Source organism: Carassius auratus, unplaced genomic scaffold, assembly GCF_003368295.1.
Source record: "Carassius auratus strain Wakin unplaced genomic scaffold, ASM336829v1 scaf_tig00013767, whole genome shotgun sequence".
In the NCBI taxonomy this organism is placed as follows: Eukaryota; Metazoa; Chordata; class Actinopteri; order Cypriniformes; family Cyprinidae; genus Carassius; species Carassius auratus.
In genome coordinates this window covers 1,159,300-1,172,669 of record NW_020524440.1, presented here as the reverse complement: position 1 = coordinate 1,172,669, position 13,370 = coordinate 1,159,300, and the positions used below count along the sequence as shown (strand labels likewise).

Sequence of the window (13,370 nt, the reverse complement as noted above, 5' to 3'; positions counted from 1 at the left end):
GAAACACACATGAAAAATAAAGTTATAAATATAATTTAAACAGAAAAACAAAAGTTTTTTTTTTTTACATTTTTACAACAAAGATGAAAAAGAAACCCACTTCTCCCATGCAGAGACAGTGAAGAAAGGAAAGAGGAGGGGCAAAGACAGGAAATTAAGATTAACTTTGCAATCAGAAAATTAAAGGGGAGGATGCACACATATAGACCAACATATTAGGTATACATTTCAACATTTTTGTGTAATTCTAAATGAGCATAATACTTTCCATACCTGTTACATTTTCATAATGGTAATTCATTCAATAGTTTATTGAATCATTTTTATGTTATTCATATAATTGATCATTTAATCATTTGTCATTTTTTTAAATGATTTTGTATATTGTGTTTTTATACACACATAATATTTATTTATCTGTTTTTTTTTAATGGAATAATGTGAACCAATTTGATAGGACAACACTTGTTGGATTTGTGCCAAGTGCAGCTGACACCCTGCTCATTCTTATCATCATATTGTTTCCTGCTTTCTGCTCTTCCCTGTCTTGCTCTGTCAAATTTTTGAGCTGATAGAAGACAGTTAATACAGTTTCGGTTATCAGACAAAATGCAATGTTAACTGGTTTCGGGTATCAGACAAAACATATTTATGGGAGAGACTGGATCTAATATCCCTGGTGTGGAGTTGCAATACACATTTTTTTCATAGTGTCCCTTTTGATTTTATTCACATAGCTTCTGAAAGACCAAAAAGCTGTGAGGCTCAAACTATTGTTATTGCATTGCCATTTAAACCTATTATTGTTCCTTACATACATTACTTATCTTACATACTTTGTAAACTAACTATTAGTCACATGCAACACATGGCAGGCATTCATTTTGGTCTTCAAGCACATATTTATAAAAGACCATGTGTGTTTTGTACATGTTGCAATTTGTTTTAAGTTTAATGTGCCAAACTGAATTGAAAAATTAAATATCAAAGATTCATTTTCTCAAACTTTTATCTGTGGGTAGGTTGAGCCGCTGACCGGGCCACTGGAGGGTGGCATCTTGCTAACAATCCAGGGATCGAATCTGGGCCAGAGCTTCCAGGACATCCAGGCAGGGGTGACGGTGGCAGGGGTGACCTGCAGACCTCTGCCTGAAGCCTATCGCATTTCCACCAGGTACAACTCCTTTTTTTAGTGCACCAGATATGATGACAAGTTGGCGTCAGATTTCATATGTGCATAATTCTGCTTTTGTTTTCAGCATTGTGTGTGAGCTCCAGGCCAGTGCAAATGTCACAGCCGGACCGGTCGTCATCACCGTCAGAGGATCAGAGAAACAAGAGTCCCAGCAGACGTTCTCATATCAGAATCCACAGCTGAGCAGGATTGTCCCGGAAAAAGGGCCCTTAGCTGGTGGCACGATGCTAACAGTCCATGGGTCGCAGCTCCTGACGGGACAACGAACAGAACAAAGTAGTGACCAAATCGCTGACCTGCAGGCTTTCATGGGCTCAAAACCCTGTCGCATGTAAGAGCAAATGGAGCTAACATCACCTTGGTTCCCTTGACAAAAACCCAACTGGATTTTTCCATTGGCTTTTAAATTATTGTAGGAAATAAGCTCAGTGACCAAAGTTTGTGTTTCTTACATGTTTTGTAAATCGTGATTATCTTTAGAAATGAACACAACTTTTGAATTTTGAAGCCTAACTACAGTCAGCAGAAGTAAGAAGCCTATAAACGAACCACAACATGGTCGCTTGACTTCAGCGTCACTACCATTAAGCTTCTTTCAGTCTTTATTTTTCCTTTAAATTTTGAGTTAGAATATTTTTAAGAGCGCAATTCTAAGCGCAATGAGGATGTTAAAGTGGACAAGAAGTACTAAAATGTTAACTCATTTATGGGTTTTGGTCTACAAAAATACATCATCCCTGCAGCACTTGATATCATTTATCTGTTTATTGACAGAAAATGTGAATGCAGTTGACTGAAAAGATGCTGCAAGTTGCATTTGTCTAAGTTTTCTTTTTCTTTTTTTCTGTAAGCAATGAAGTGAGTGACACACGGCTGATTTGTCGCACCAGTCACTCCAACCAAACTGGAAGAGTGCCAGTCAAAGTTGTGTTTGGAAAAGCAGAGAGGATTTTGGATAGTGTTCTTTTCAGCTATATGGAAGACCCTGTGATTACTGATGCAACACCTACAGAGAGTTTCTACGGGTATGTGCGCTCAAGCCTTATAATTCACACAAAAAAATCATTGAATTACCCTCAAGTTGTTCCAAACCTGTACGAGTTTCTTTCTTTGGGCACAAAAGAAGATATTTTGAAGAATGTTGGTAACCAAACAGTTACTGATAGCCAATGACTTAAAAAAATACTATGGAAGTCAATGGCTACCATCAACTGCTCAATTACCAGCATTCTTCAAAATATTTTCTTTTGTGTTCAGCAGTAGAAAGAAACTTATACAAACGTAAGTTGTTACAGTTATTGTCCATGGATGAACAGGCGTTTACTCAGATCTGTTCTACATCTACGTCATGAGATCATGTTCCTATAATATTTTTTATTTAAATTCAGGGGTGGACGTCTTATATATGTGACTGGCCAAAACCTGAATGTCGTTCAGCAGCCAAAGATGTCAGTCTCTTATGAGCCTAGAGACAGGTCAGGAGTCAGAAGACGTCGATACACCCACGTTTCTGTCAGGAATCCCTTGGTTATGGTAAAACAGTCAGAGAACTCATTTCACGGATTGTTTCAACCAATTTTACATATCAAACATAAATTTTGTTTTCAAAATTAATGCATGCATGACTTATACAATTGATTCATTCATGAGGTTTAAATATTTATTCAGAAATGGCTTAATCTTTTACTTGACTAAAACTCATTCTCACTCCAAACGCATGAAAGGAAATGCATATGTTTCTTTTCGTCTTCAGATTCAGGAGTTGTGCACCAATGTGACCTCAGAGAGGATGATTTGCAAGAGCCCTGCAGTGGAGCCGAAATCCAGGATCGTGCGAGTGTGGTTCGAGATGGACAATGTGCACATTGACTTTCACACCATCAAGAACAAAGCGTTCGTTTACCACCCAAACCCAGACTTGTTCCAGCTCAACAGTGAGTCCCGAGGAACACCCATCCGATTCAAACCCGGAGGAGTCCTGGCAGTAGAGGTGCTCGCATTTCTGTTTATTTCTGTTTTGTTGATTGTCCACCAGTGAAATTTCATTATATTATAAAAAAAAAACTACTGCCTGTATAAACTAAATGTATTTATTTAATAAGAACAGTTCTCATATTAATAGTCGAACGAATGGAACCGTCATCTAATGCAGAGTTGGGTGACAGAGATGTATTTGAGGAAGTTAGTTTTAGGGCCATTTAGTTTCATTTGTTATATATGTATATAACAACTGCACTGCAAAAATGCTTTTCAAGCTTAGATTTTCTGTCTTGTTTCCAGCCAAAATATCTAAAAATTATTATAAAGTAAAAATTATTGTCTTGTTTTCAGAAAAAAAAAATAGTTTTTGCTTGAAACAAACAAAATGATCTGCCAATGGGGCAAGCAAAGTAATCTTGTTTTCTGTTTGAAATAAGATTATTTTGTTTTAGTTTTTGTTCTTTTAAATATTACTAATAATTCTTCTTAGATATTTATTCACACCGTTACACTTCAGGTGTGCATTATTTTTAGAATAATTCAACATCCCGGAGTCAATTATTCCACTTATACTGCGGTTATCACACCTCTAGACTTCGATCAGATTATATATTTAAAGGGATTTGTCTGGTTTTTGTACTTAAAATAGTATTGTGATGAGGATTATTTCTTCCACATCTCATCCAATGCCTCTTTTGCTAGTTCCAAAACATAATTTTAGAACTGGTAATGGAGGCTTGAGCCATTTATAGCATTTTAAAGCAGTTATGAATGCAGTTATTAGAAAGAGAGCGAGAGAGACAGAGATGTAGAGGGAGAGATAGAGAGAGAGAGAGAGAGAGAGCTTGTGTGAATAAGGCTACCTCTGTGCGTCTCAATACAGCGCTGTTATTACCTCACCAGTGAGAAATGTCATGTGTAGCTTTTAAGTTGCTACACTATAGCTTAACTGATCAAATCATCAGGGCACCACTGACAACACCTTTTTGTGCAAACTGCGTGACTGTTATTACAGTTAACTATGTGAAGTGATATGAAACTGTAATGCGGTCAAGAGAGCTGCCTGGAACTATGTTCGCCGTGTGTTTCCCAGAAAATAATTGCACACCTCAGAACATTCGTCAGCCAACGGTCTCATAGTATAATTATTATATTTTATTATTTGATTTGATTTCAGCTTTATTTCAGTAAACTAAATATATTACTAGTTTTAGTTGCACTTTTAAGTTGTAGTTGAGTTGCTGTGACTGAGCGTGTGTGTTTTGTGTCTGAAGGGTAAGGGACTGACACTGGCTATGAGTAAAGAGGAAGTTGTGGCCTGGCTAGGGGACAAAGAGTGTGTCATCAAGACTCTGGATAATACACACCTGTACTGCGAACCACCTGAGGAACTGCCTCTCGCCCTGGACGACAGCGACTTACCAAGACTAAAGGTCAGTCTTTATCCAGTGTCAGCTTTAGTTGTTTCATTGGATGGCTTAAAATATAAATAATTAGTTATTGGTCATAACATGAAAATAATTACAGGCTTTTCGAGAATTTTAATATTGTGCATCCCTAACTCTTTCCAAGAAGCATTGCAAATAACATGACAAAATTGTGACTTTTAGATCAGTTAAAATCACATCAGCTTGTTTGTTCTTCTCTGAACAGCCTCAGCGCTCAGACATACTGTCTGTCTTGAACGGTTCATGTGTTATTGTAAATTATTTTCTCTGTGGTGAAAATGAGGTTTTTACTACCGACTGCGGCCTGGAACCCGTCTCTTTAAAGAGATGTAATTCATTGCTTCATGCTGTGTTGTATCACACCTGCTTAGAACTGTGACTTAATTTTGCGTTCACATGCTACCATATGTGTGTGTGTGTGTGTGTGTGTGTGTGTGTGTGTGTGTCACTCAGGTGTTAATGGGACGCCTGGCGTTTGACTTGGGTCCAGTGCGGTATGACAGTGATTCACACTCCCCGGTGCCTCTGTCAGCTCAGATCGGTCTGGCAGCGGGGGCCGCGGTGGTCATTCTCATCGTGCTGGTTATCATTCTCATGTACAGGTAGAGTGAATTCAGATGGCACATTCCTCACCCTTCTGGGCCTGTCATCATGACGATGAGCCGTGAACTCACATCCAGCACTCGGAGAGAATTCTAATGGTATCCATTTGTGGAGGGTAGCGCTCTAACCCTGTGCTTGCTCTCGCTCTCTGTTTGTAAAGGCGGAAGAGCAAACAGGCTCTGAGAGACTATAAAAAGGTTCTGGTGCAGCTGGAGACTCTGGAGATAAATGTTGGGGACCAGTGCAGAAAAGAGTTCACTGGTATGGTAACACTGTTCATCCATAGACTTTGTCTTAATTATAATATACCACTGTAGACGTCTGTCTGTCTCTGTCTGTCTGTCTGTCTGTCTCTGTCTGTCTCTGTCTGTCTGTCTGTCTCTGTCTGTCTATCTATCTGTCTATCTGTCTGTCTGTCTGTCTGTCTGTCTGTCTGTCTCTGTCTGTCTGTCTGTCTGTCTGTCTGTCTGTCTGTCTGTCTGTCTGTCTGTCTGTCTGTCTGTCTGTCTGTCTGTCTGTCTGTCTGTCTCTGTCTGTCTGTCTGTCTGTCTGTCTGTCTGTCTCTGTCTGTCTGTCTGTCTGTCTGTCTGTCTGTCTGTCTGTCTCTGTCTGTCTGTCTGTCTCTGTCTGTCTGTCTGTCTGTCTGTCTGTCTGTCTGTCTGTCTCTGTCTGTCTGTCTATCTCTGTCTGTCTGTCTGTCTGTCTGTCTGTCTGTCTCTGTCTGTCTGTCTGTCTGTCTGTCTGTCTGTCTGTCTGTCTGTCTGTCTGTCTGTCTCTGTCTGTCTGTCTATCTCTGTCTGTCTGTCTGTCTCTGTCTGTCTGTCTGTCTGTCTGTCTGTCTGTCTGTCTGTCTGTCTGTCTCTGTCTGTCTCTGTCTGTCTGTCTGTCTGTCTGTCTGTCTGTCTCTGTCTGTCTGTCTATCTCGGTCTGTCTGTCTGTCTATCTATCTTATTTAAGTTGTATGTAAGTATTAGTTTATTTGTATTATTATTTATTTTAGATTTATATAGATAGATTTCACTATAACGTTTCAAAATTTAAAATTTTAATTATATTGTTGTATTAACAGTTACAACTGTATTATACTATAGTATTTGGGAAGTATTCCTTTTTTTCCCCTAAATTTACATTTATAACAGTTAAAATAAAATGACAGCTTGCACCAATGACATGCACTTTTTATTCATTCAAATTGAGAGACACTTTTCAATTGACGGTATCCATAACATGCACCATTAAAGAGACTTTTTCCCGCCCTCCAGATCTGATGACAGAGATGATGGATTTGAGCAGTGACGTTGGTGGTCCTGGCATCCCCTTTCTGGATTACCGCACATACGCAGAGCGTGTTTTCTTCCCTGGCCAGAAGGGTGCGCCGCTGAGTCAGAATCTGGATTTGCCTGATTCTCGCAGGCAGACGGTGGAGCAGGGCCTGGGTCAGCTCAACAACCTGCTCAACAACAGACTCTTCCTTATACGGGTCAGTGAAGTGCTTTATTTTCGGCACTAGCTTCCTGTAGAGGAAAAGTGCAATTACAGTGTTTATGCCGCTGGTGTATTCCGCACGTCAGTGGCTGTTTCTGGAGACGTTATTTCACCTCAAAGAGTAAACAAAAGATGAAAAAGAAAGCAAATGTAATATTCATTTTGCACAGAATGCGGCTGGATGCCTGTTTAGTAGAAAGAGGGTTTTTTATTAAAATCTCAGTCGCTATCCTGTCAGACAGCAGCACAGAAACTTCAGCGTTGAACTTCAGGATTTTAAATATTTATCCATTGCTGCAGTCTGAGGCTTTGTAGTGCAGTGTTTTGAAAGCTGAAGCTGTTTGATTGAAACTGGTTAAACTAGTACGCTGTTGTAGTGCATTTTAGGCGACATCTGATGGCACTAATGCAGGTAAACTCTGCTCTGGGTTCCTCTAGTTCATTCATACTCTGGAGGTGCAGCAGAGTTTCTCACAGCGGGACAGAGGTTACGTCGCATCGCTTCTCACGATGGCCCTTCATGACAAGCTGGAATACTTCACAGATGTGATGAAGACCCTGCTGGGGGATCTAGTGCAGCAATATGTGGCTAAGAACCCAAAACTCATGCTGCGCAGGTATTGTACATATATTTTTTATTTATCATTGTTATTTTACCCAAAACAACATTCATGGCATATGTTTTAATACCGTATTTTTCGGACTATAAGTCGCACCTGAGTATAAGTCGCATCAGTCCAAAAATATGTCAAAAAGTTGCATTTATTTAGAACCAAAAGAAAACATTACCGTCTACAGCGGCTAGAGGGCGCTCTATGCTGCTCAGTGCTCCTGTAGTCTACACTGAGCAGCATAGAGCGCCCTCTCGCGGCTATAGATGGTAATGTTTTCTATTAGTCCATTTCTCTTGGTTCATTTCTCTCGGTTCATGTCAAATTAATTTTGATAAATAAGTCGCACCTGACTTTAAGTCGCAGGACCAGCCAAACTATGAAAAAAAGTGTGACTTATAGTCCGGAAAATACGGTAGTATATGTGTTGCTTGAATCAGCTGGCATTGATATTTGCACCTTTACGTAGGGAGTCTCAGAGGCTCCAAAATATTACAATTAATAAATTAATTGATTATTTTCATATAATTATTTTTTTTGTCAGACAGTACACGTGTGAGTAGATGCATATTTTTGAAGATGTAACCTTGTAGTTTACCACAAAGCAGGTGGTTAAGAAATGTATTTTTAATTATACTGTATAGTATGTTTGTGTGGTTTTCAAGAACAAAGTATTCAATAATATTCAATAAATAATAATAAGCAGACTAATAAGAGACTCCTAGCTTATGAAAATGGATTGCCTCTATTGATGATTTTACCTGGTGTTTCTAAGACTCCATTGTAACAAGTTTCTAGCTCGCAATAAATACATTTCAAATGAGTGCATCATGTGTTAATGTAAAAAAACAAACAAGCGGTCTGATCCATCCTGATCTGATTATAGTAAATCTAATCTGATCTGATATTTCACACGTCATCATCTGTAGGACAGAAACGGTGGTGGAGAAGATGCTGACCAACTGGATGTCCATCTGTCTCTACTCGTTTCTCAAGGTATCACAGCATGCGATTTGCATTGATTAATGAGTGAATAATGAGAATAAATCACTGTTTGTATTTATAGTTTTAAAATGTGGTAATACAGTTATTATTTATTTATTTTTCACAAGAAATATATTTTAATTGAATCATTGTTTTAATTAATAATAAGAATATGTATTTCATTAAAATGTATTTATTGTGAAAAAAGAATGTTTTTTTATTTGCATATATATATATATATATATATATATATATATATATATATATATATATATAATTGTTTATTATTTATTATTTTAAATAGTTAAATAAAATAATAGATCATCGTTATTATTATGAACTATTTATTTATCTTTTGTGTATTTTTGCTAGGAGGTTGCTGGTGAGCCTCTCTACAAGTTGTACAGGGCTATTAAATACCAGGTCGATAAAGGACCAGTGGATTCAGTGACGGGGAAAGCCAAGCGCACTCTGAACGACAGCCACCTGCTCCGAGAGGACATCGAATACTGCTCAGTGGTACGTCTCTGTAATACTTCCATCTTAATGCTATACCAAGCAAATCTCCTAAATGAACCAATCTAATAAGATGAGTTTTTGTGTCTCATCTCAGACTCTGACTGTGCTGGTGAAGAGCGGTGTCGAGGTCCAGCCCTGTCCTGTTAAAGTTCTGGACACTGACACCATCACTCAGGTTAAAGATAAAATCCTGGACCAGATTTATAAAGGAGCAGGATTCTCCCAAAGACCAGCCGCAGACTCACTGGACCTTGGTACGGTTTTTCTAGATATATATAGATTAGTCACCACTACAGTTTTGTTGTTGTTGTTGTTAAAGCTTCTTGTTTTGTGTGTTGTTCTCGTTCAGAGTGGAGATCAGGTCAGGCGGGTCACCTGACTCTTTCTGATGATGATGTCACAGCCATCGTTCAGGGTCGCTGGAAACGGATCAACACTTTACAGCACTACAAGGTACAGCTGGACATTTACTGTGACTAGAATTGAACATGGAAGCTCATTCAGATTGATTAGTTGGTTTGTGGGTTGCTTGATTAGTAGATTGACTGTTTTTTTTTTATGAGTTCTTTGATTTTTGTTGTTGTTGTTGATTATTAATTTTATTGATTTTTTTAAGTTGATTGTTAGGTTGATTGTGTGGATTTATTGTTTAGTTTCTTTTTTTGTGGGTTCATTGTTTGGTTGACATTGACATTTACATTATTTTATGAATTTATTATTTGATTGATTTTATGAATTTATTGTTTGGTTAATTTTTATTTATTTAATTTGTTGGTTTTGTGAATTGATTGGTTGATTTTTGTGAGTTGATTGTTTGGTTGATTTTATTGTTTGATGGATTTTTAAAATATATTGTTTGGTTGATTTTCGGAATTTATTATTCGATTGATTTTATGAATTTATTGTTTGGTTTATTTTGGGGCTGAGCCAGGATGCCTTTCTTGTGTGGGGTTTGTGTGTTATCTGGTTAATTTTTTTTGTTTGTTTTTTAGTTGATTGATTTTTTTTTTTCTATTGTTAAAAAAAAATTTGTGAGTTGCTTATTTTTTTTAGTTGATTGTTAGGTTGATTGTGTGAATTTATTGTTCAGTTGATTTTAAGTTGATTGGTTGGTTTTGTGAATTGATTGGTTGATTTGTGTAAGCTGATTGATTTTATGAATTTATTGTTTGGTTGATTTTATTGTTTGATTTTGGAAATTAATTTTTTGGTTGATTTTGTGGGATGATTGCATCACAGCAAGAATGTTCGAGTCTCGGTTGAGCCAGGATGCCTTTTTGTATGGAGTTTGCATCATGTTAACTGGTTCATTTTCTGAGTCGGTTGGTTAGTTGATTCATTGACCATCTGTTTGGTTGACTTGATTTAGCTCTAAGTGTCTCTCTTCTCTCTTCTCAGGTACCTGATGGGGCCACTGTGGCTCTCATCCCTCGTTCCCAGAGTTCTCTTGGAGTGAATCAGTTTTACCAGACTGGAGAGAGTAAGTTTAATACTTTTTGATCAATCAAAAGTAAATTGCCATTATTTTTTACACTCTTTCCACTTCATAACTGACCATCAGAGAGCAAAAAATGATCATTTTCTTCTTGATGTCTGGTCTTGCTTTAGAAACTCCCATGCTGGAGGGAGAGGAGGAGGAAGGTCTTCGTCTGTGGCATCTGGTGAAGCCGAGCGAGGACCCCGAGATCCCCAAACACAGGAAGAGCAGCATGAGAGAGCGGGAGCGGGCAAAAGCCATTCCTGAGATCTACCTTACACGACTGCTTTCTATGAAGGTACGGGAAATGTTTTGAGATGGAGTCATCTTAATACTGTGCACGCCACATCAAACAAATCCTGCCGTTTCTCATATTTGTTTGAGATGCTGCTGACTGTCAATGTGATTGAAAGCTGCTCTGTGTTTACAAATGTGTATCTTCAGGGCACTCTGCAGAAGTTTGTAGATGATGTTTTTGTAGCCATACTGAGTACAAAACGGCCTCACCCATCGCTGTCAGATTCTTCTTTGACTTCCTGGACGACATGGCAGAAAAACACGGGATTGACGACCCAGAGACCGTTCACATATGGAAAACAAATAGGTCGGTGCTATTTCCTACATCTTCGAGTATTATAAAACTTTTTAATGAAGCATTTTAAGAAAACGTTTTTTTAATACTTAGTACAGCATATGAAATGGGATTAAATATGACATTTGGAGTGGAAATTTAATTTACCGTATTTTCCGGACTATAAGTCGCACTTTTTTTCATAGTTTGGCTGGTCCTGCGACTTATAGTCAGGTGCGACTTATTTATTTAAATTAATTTGACGTGAACCAAGAGAAATTAACTAAGAGACATGAACCAAGAGAAAACATTACCATCTCCAGCCTCGAGAGGGCGCTCTATGCTGCTCAGTGCTCCTGTAGTCTACCACTAAAGACATAGAGCGCCCTCTCGTGGCTGTAGACGGTAATGTTTTCTCTTGGTTCTTGGTTCTAAATAAATGCGACTTATTGTCCAGTGCGACTTATATATGTTTTTTTCCTCATCATGACGTATTTTTGGACTGATGCGACTTATACTAAGGTGCGACTTATAGTCCGAAAAATACGGTAGTTATTTTAATTCAATTTGTTTGGTGCTGTTTTTTAAGAAATTAATTTTATTTACTCTGAATTATATATAATATTATCTAGTTTTTGCTCTTGTGTAAAATTTGCAAAACTAGCTAATTATTCTTTTTAGGTGTTTTCCCCAAATCAACTTGTTCACTAATTGATTTGAACAATTCAGTTCTCAATCAGTCTGAATCACAATGGAATTACAATATTATAGAAAACCATAGTTAATACAAAGATCATGGAAAAGCCTGCAAATGTCTATAGTGAATATACATTTTTATACACATTTTAAATTTTGTAATATTTCTTTGGCTAAAGTTTGTATAAAAAAAAGTGAGCAACTCATTAATTCAGATCGGTCAAACTGGTTCAGAACTTGGTCTGAATGATTCATCAGTGAATCATTCTGAATTTGAATTGATTTTTAGAAATCCTTGCTCAGTAATGATTGGAAAGGGCATGGAAATTCATGGAGCAGAAAGTGTGAGAACCCTGATGTTTCTGTGTTCATAATATTGAATTTAATTAAAATGTGTTCTTGTCTTCCCTCCACCTGCAGTTTACCTTTGCGTTTCTGGGTCAACATCTTGAAGAATCCTCAGTTCGTCTTTGACGTGCAGGTGACGGATAGCGTGGATGCCGTCCTTTCCGTTATCGCTCAGACCTTCATTGATTCCTGCACTACATCCGAACACAAAGTAGGCCGGGTCAGTACAGCAATTAACCTCTTGACCTCTCTAGCTATGACCTCATTATAATAAGAGTGAGCATGTTGAGCGAGAAGGCAGGAAAGGAAAAAAAAGGAAAAAGCTGAAAGATTTGGTAGCAGTGAAAGAGCTCATTGTCATGTGTCTTGTCCTTCAGGATTCTCCAGTGAATAAGCTGTTGTATGCCCGAGAAATCCCACGATACAAGCAGCTGGTGGAGAGGTGAGAAAATCTAAATGATGCCTAGCATTGCAGACTTTTGCATTTAACACATCTAGAAGCAACTGAAAGGAATAGAGGATAGTTATGGTATCTAGTGCTATAAAGCTTCTTCCTCTCCTGCAGGTACTACAGTGATATTCATAACGCCGTGTCTGGCTGTTACCAGGAAATGAATTCAACCCTCACAGAGCTGTCAGGGGTGAGACTGGATTTTACTTTATTCTAAATTCAACTCGATTTTACATTTTAACACACAGCAGGCTCCAAAAGTACAAAAACAAATTGTCCTATTAATTTATTCAAGCATACATTAGCAATACACATAGTTTGCAATTCACACATACAGCAACTTGAATATTCTTTTTAATTTCTGAATTAAAATTAATTTTGATTGATCAATTGATTTTGATCAGGTTATAAAATGTGATGTGTAATTTCTTGAATTAGTTATTGTAAAATATAAAACATATTTATGAATTAGTAGTACATAATATTTGTAAAAAAAAAAATAAAAAAAATAAGCATGTGGAATGACAACTTGTTGAATTATAAATTGTAAAGTATCAAAAATATTTTTTATTACAAATTCTTGACATTTATAAAAAAAATAACATGTCAATGTGAAAATTCAAGTTAATAATTATCAAATATTAAGCATATTAATTTAACTAATAATTCATGATATTAGTAAAATAAATATTTTTGAATGATGTTTAAAAAAAGTTCTTTCTTTGAATTTACTTTTTATACTCTTGTATTTAAGGTATAAGGAATGTGCAATTTTTAAATGAGATTTTCCCTCCATTTTAAAAGATTTTTCCTTTTCTTTCTCAAGGACACTTAAACCTTCTATTTTAATATTCTGATGACTGTCTGTTTTTAGAGCTTTGCGTCTGAGATGAACAGTTTGGTGGCGTTGCATGAGCTGTACAAGTATATCAACAAATACTATGATCAGGTCAGTAGGCACTGATATAACCTTATCATGTTTGTGCTAGAGGAAATTAATAT

The 13,370-nt window shown here is 37.2% G+C and overlaps 1 protein-coding gene across 1 annotated transcript in view; it reads left to right on the top strand.

Moving 5' to 3' along the window:
- LOC113074161 (plexin-B3-like) overlaps window positions 1-13,370 on the top strand; it is a 42,314-nt gene that overhangs the window by 26,041 nt on the left and 2,903 nt on the right. Inside the window, 22 exon segments of the mRNA XM_026246913.1 lie at window positions 1,023-1,174; window positions 1,260-1,526; window positions 2,047-2,220; window positions 2,584-2,728; window positions 2,949-3,185; window positions 4,450-4,608; window positions 5,077-5,225; window positions 5,387-5,487; window positions 6,489-6,706; window positions 7,150-7,328; window positions 8,252-8,318; window positions 8,679-8,825; window positions 8,920-9,079; window positions 9,175-9,278; window positions 10,224-10,305; window positions 10,434-10,600; window positions 10,747-10,804; window positions 10,807-10,906; window positions 11,990-12,137; window positions 12,295-12,359; window positions 12,483-12,558; window positions 13,243-13,317. Of these exon segments, the coding sequence (XP_026102698.1) occupies window positions 1,023-1,174; window positions 1,260-1,526; window positions 2,047-2,220; window positions 2,584-2,728; window positions 2,949-3,185; window positions 4,450-4,608; window positions 5,077-5,225; window positions 5,387-5,487; window positions 6,489-6,706; window positions 7,150-7,328; window positions 8,252-8,318; window positions 8,679-8,825; window positions 8,920-9,079; window positions 9,175-9,278; window positions 10,224-10,305; window positions 10,434-10,600; window positions 10,747-10,804; window positions 10,807-10,906; window positions 11,990-12,137; window positions 12,295-12,359; window positions 12,483-12,558; window positions 13,243-13,317 (3,030 nt within the window).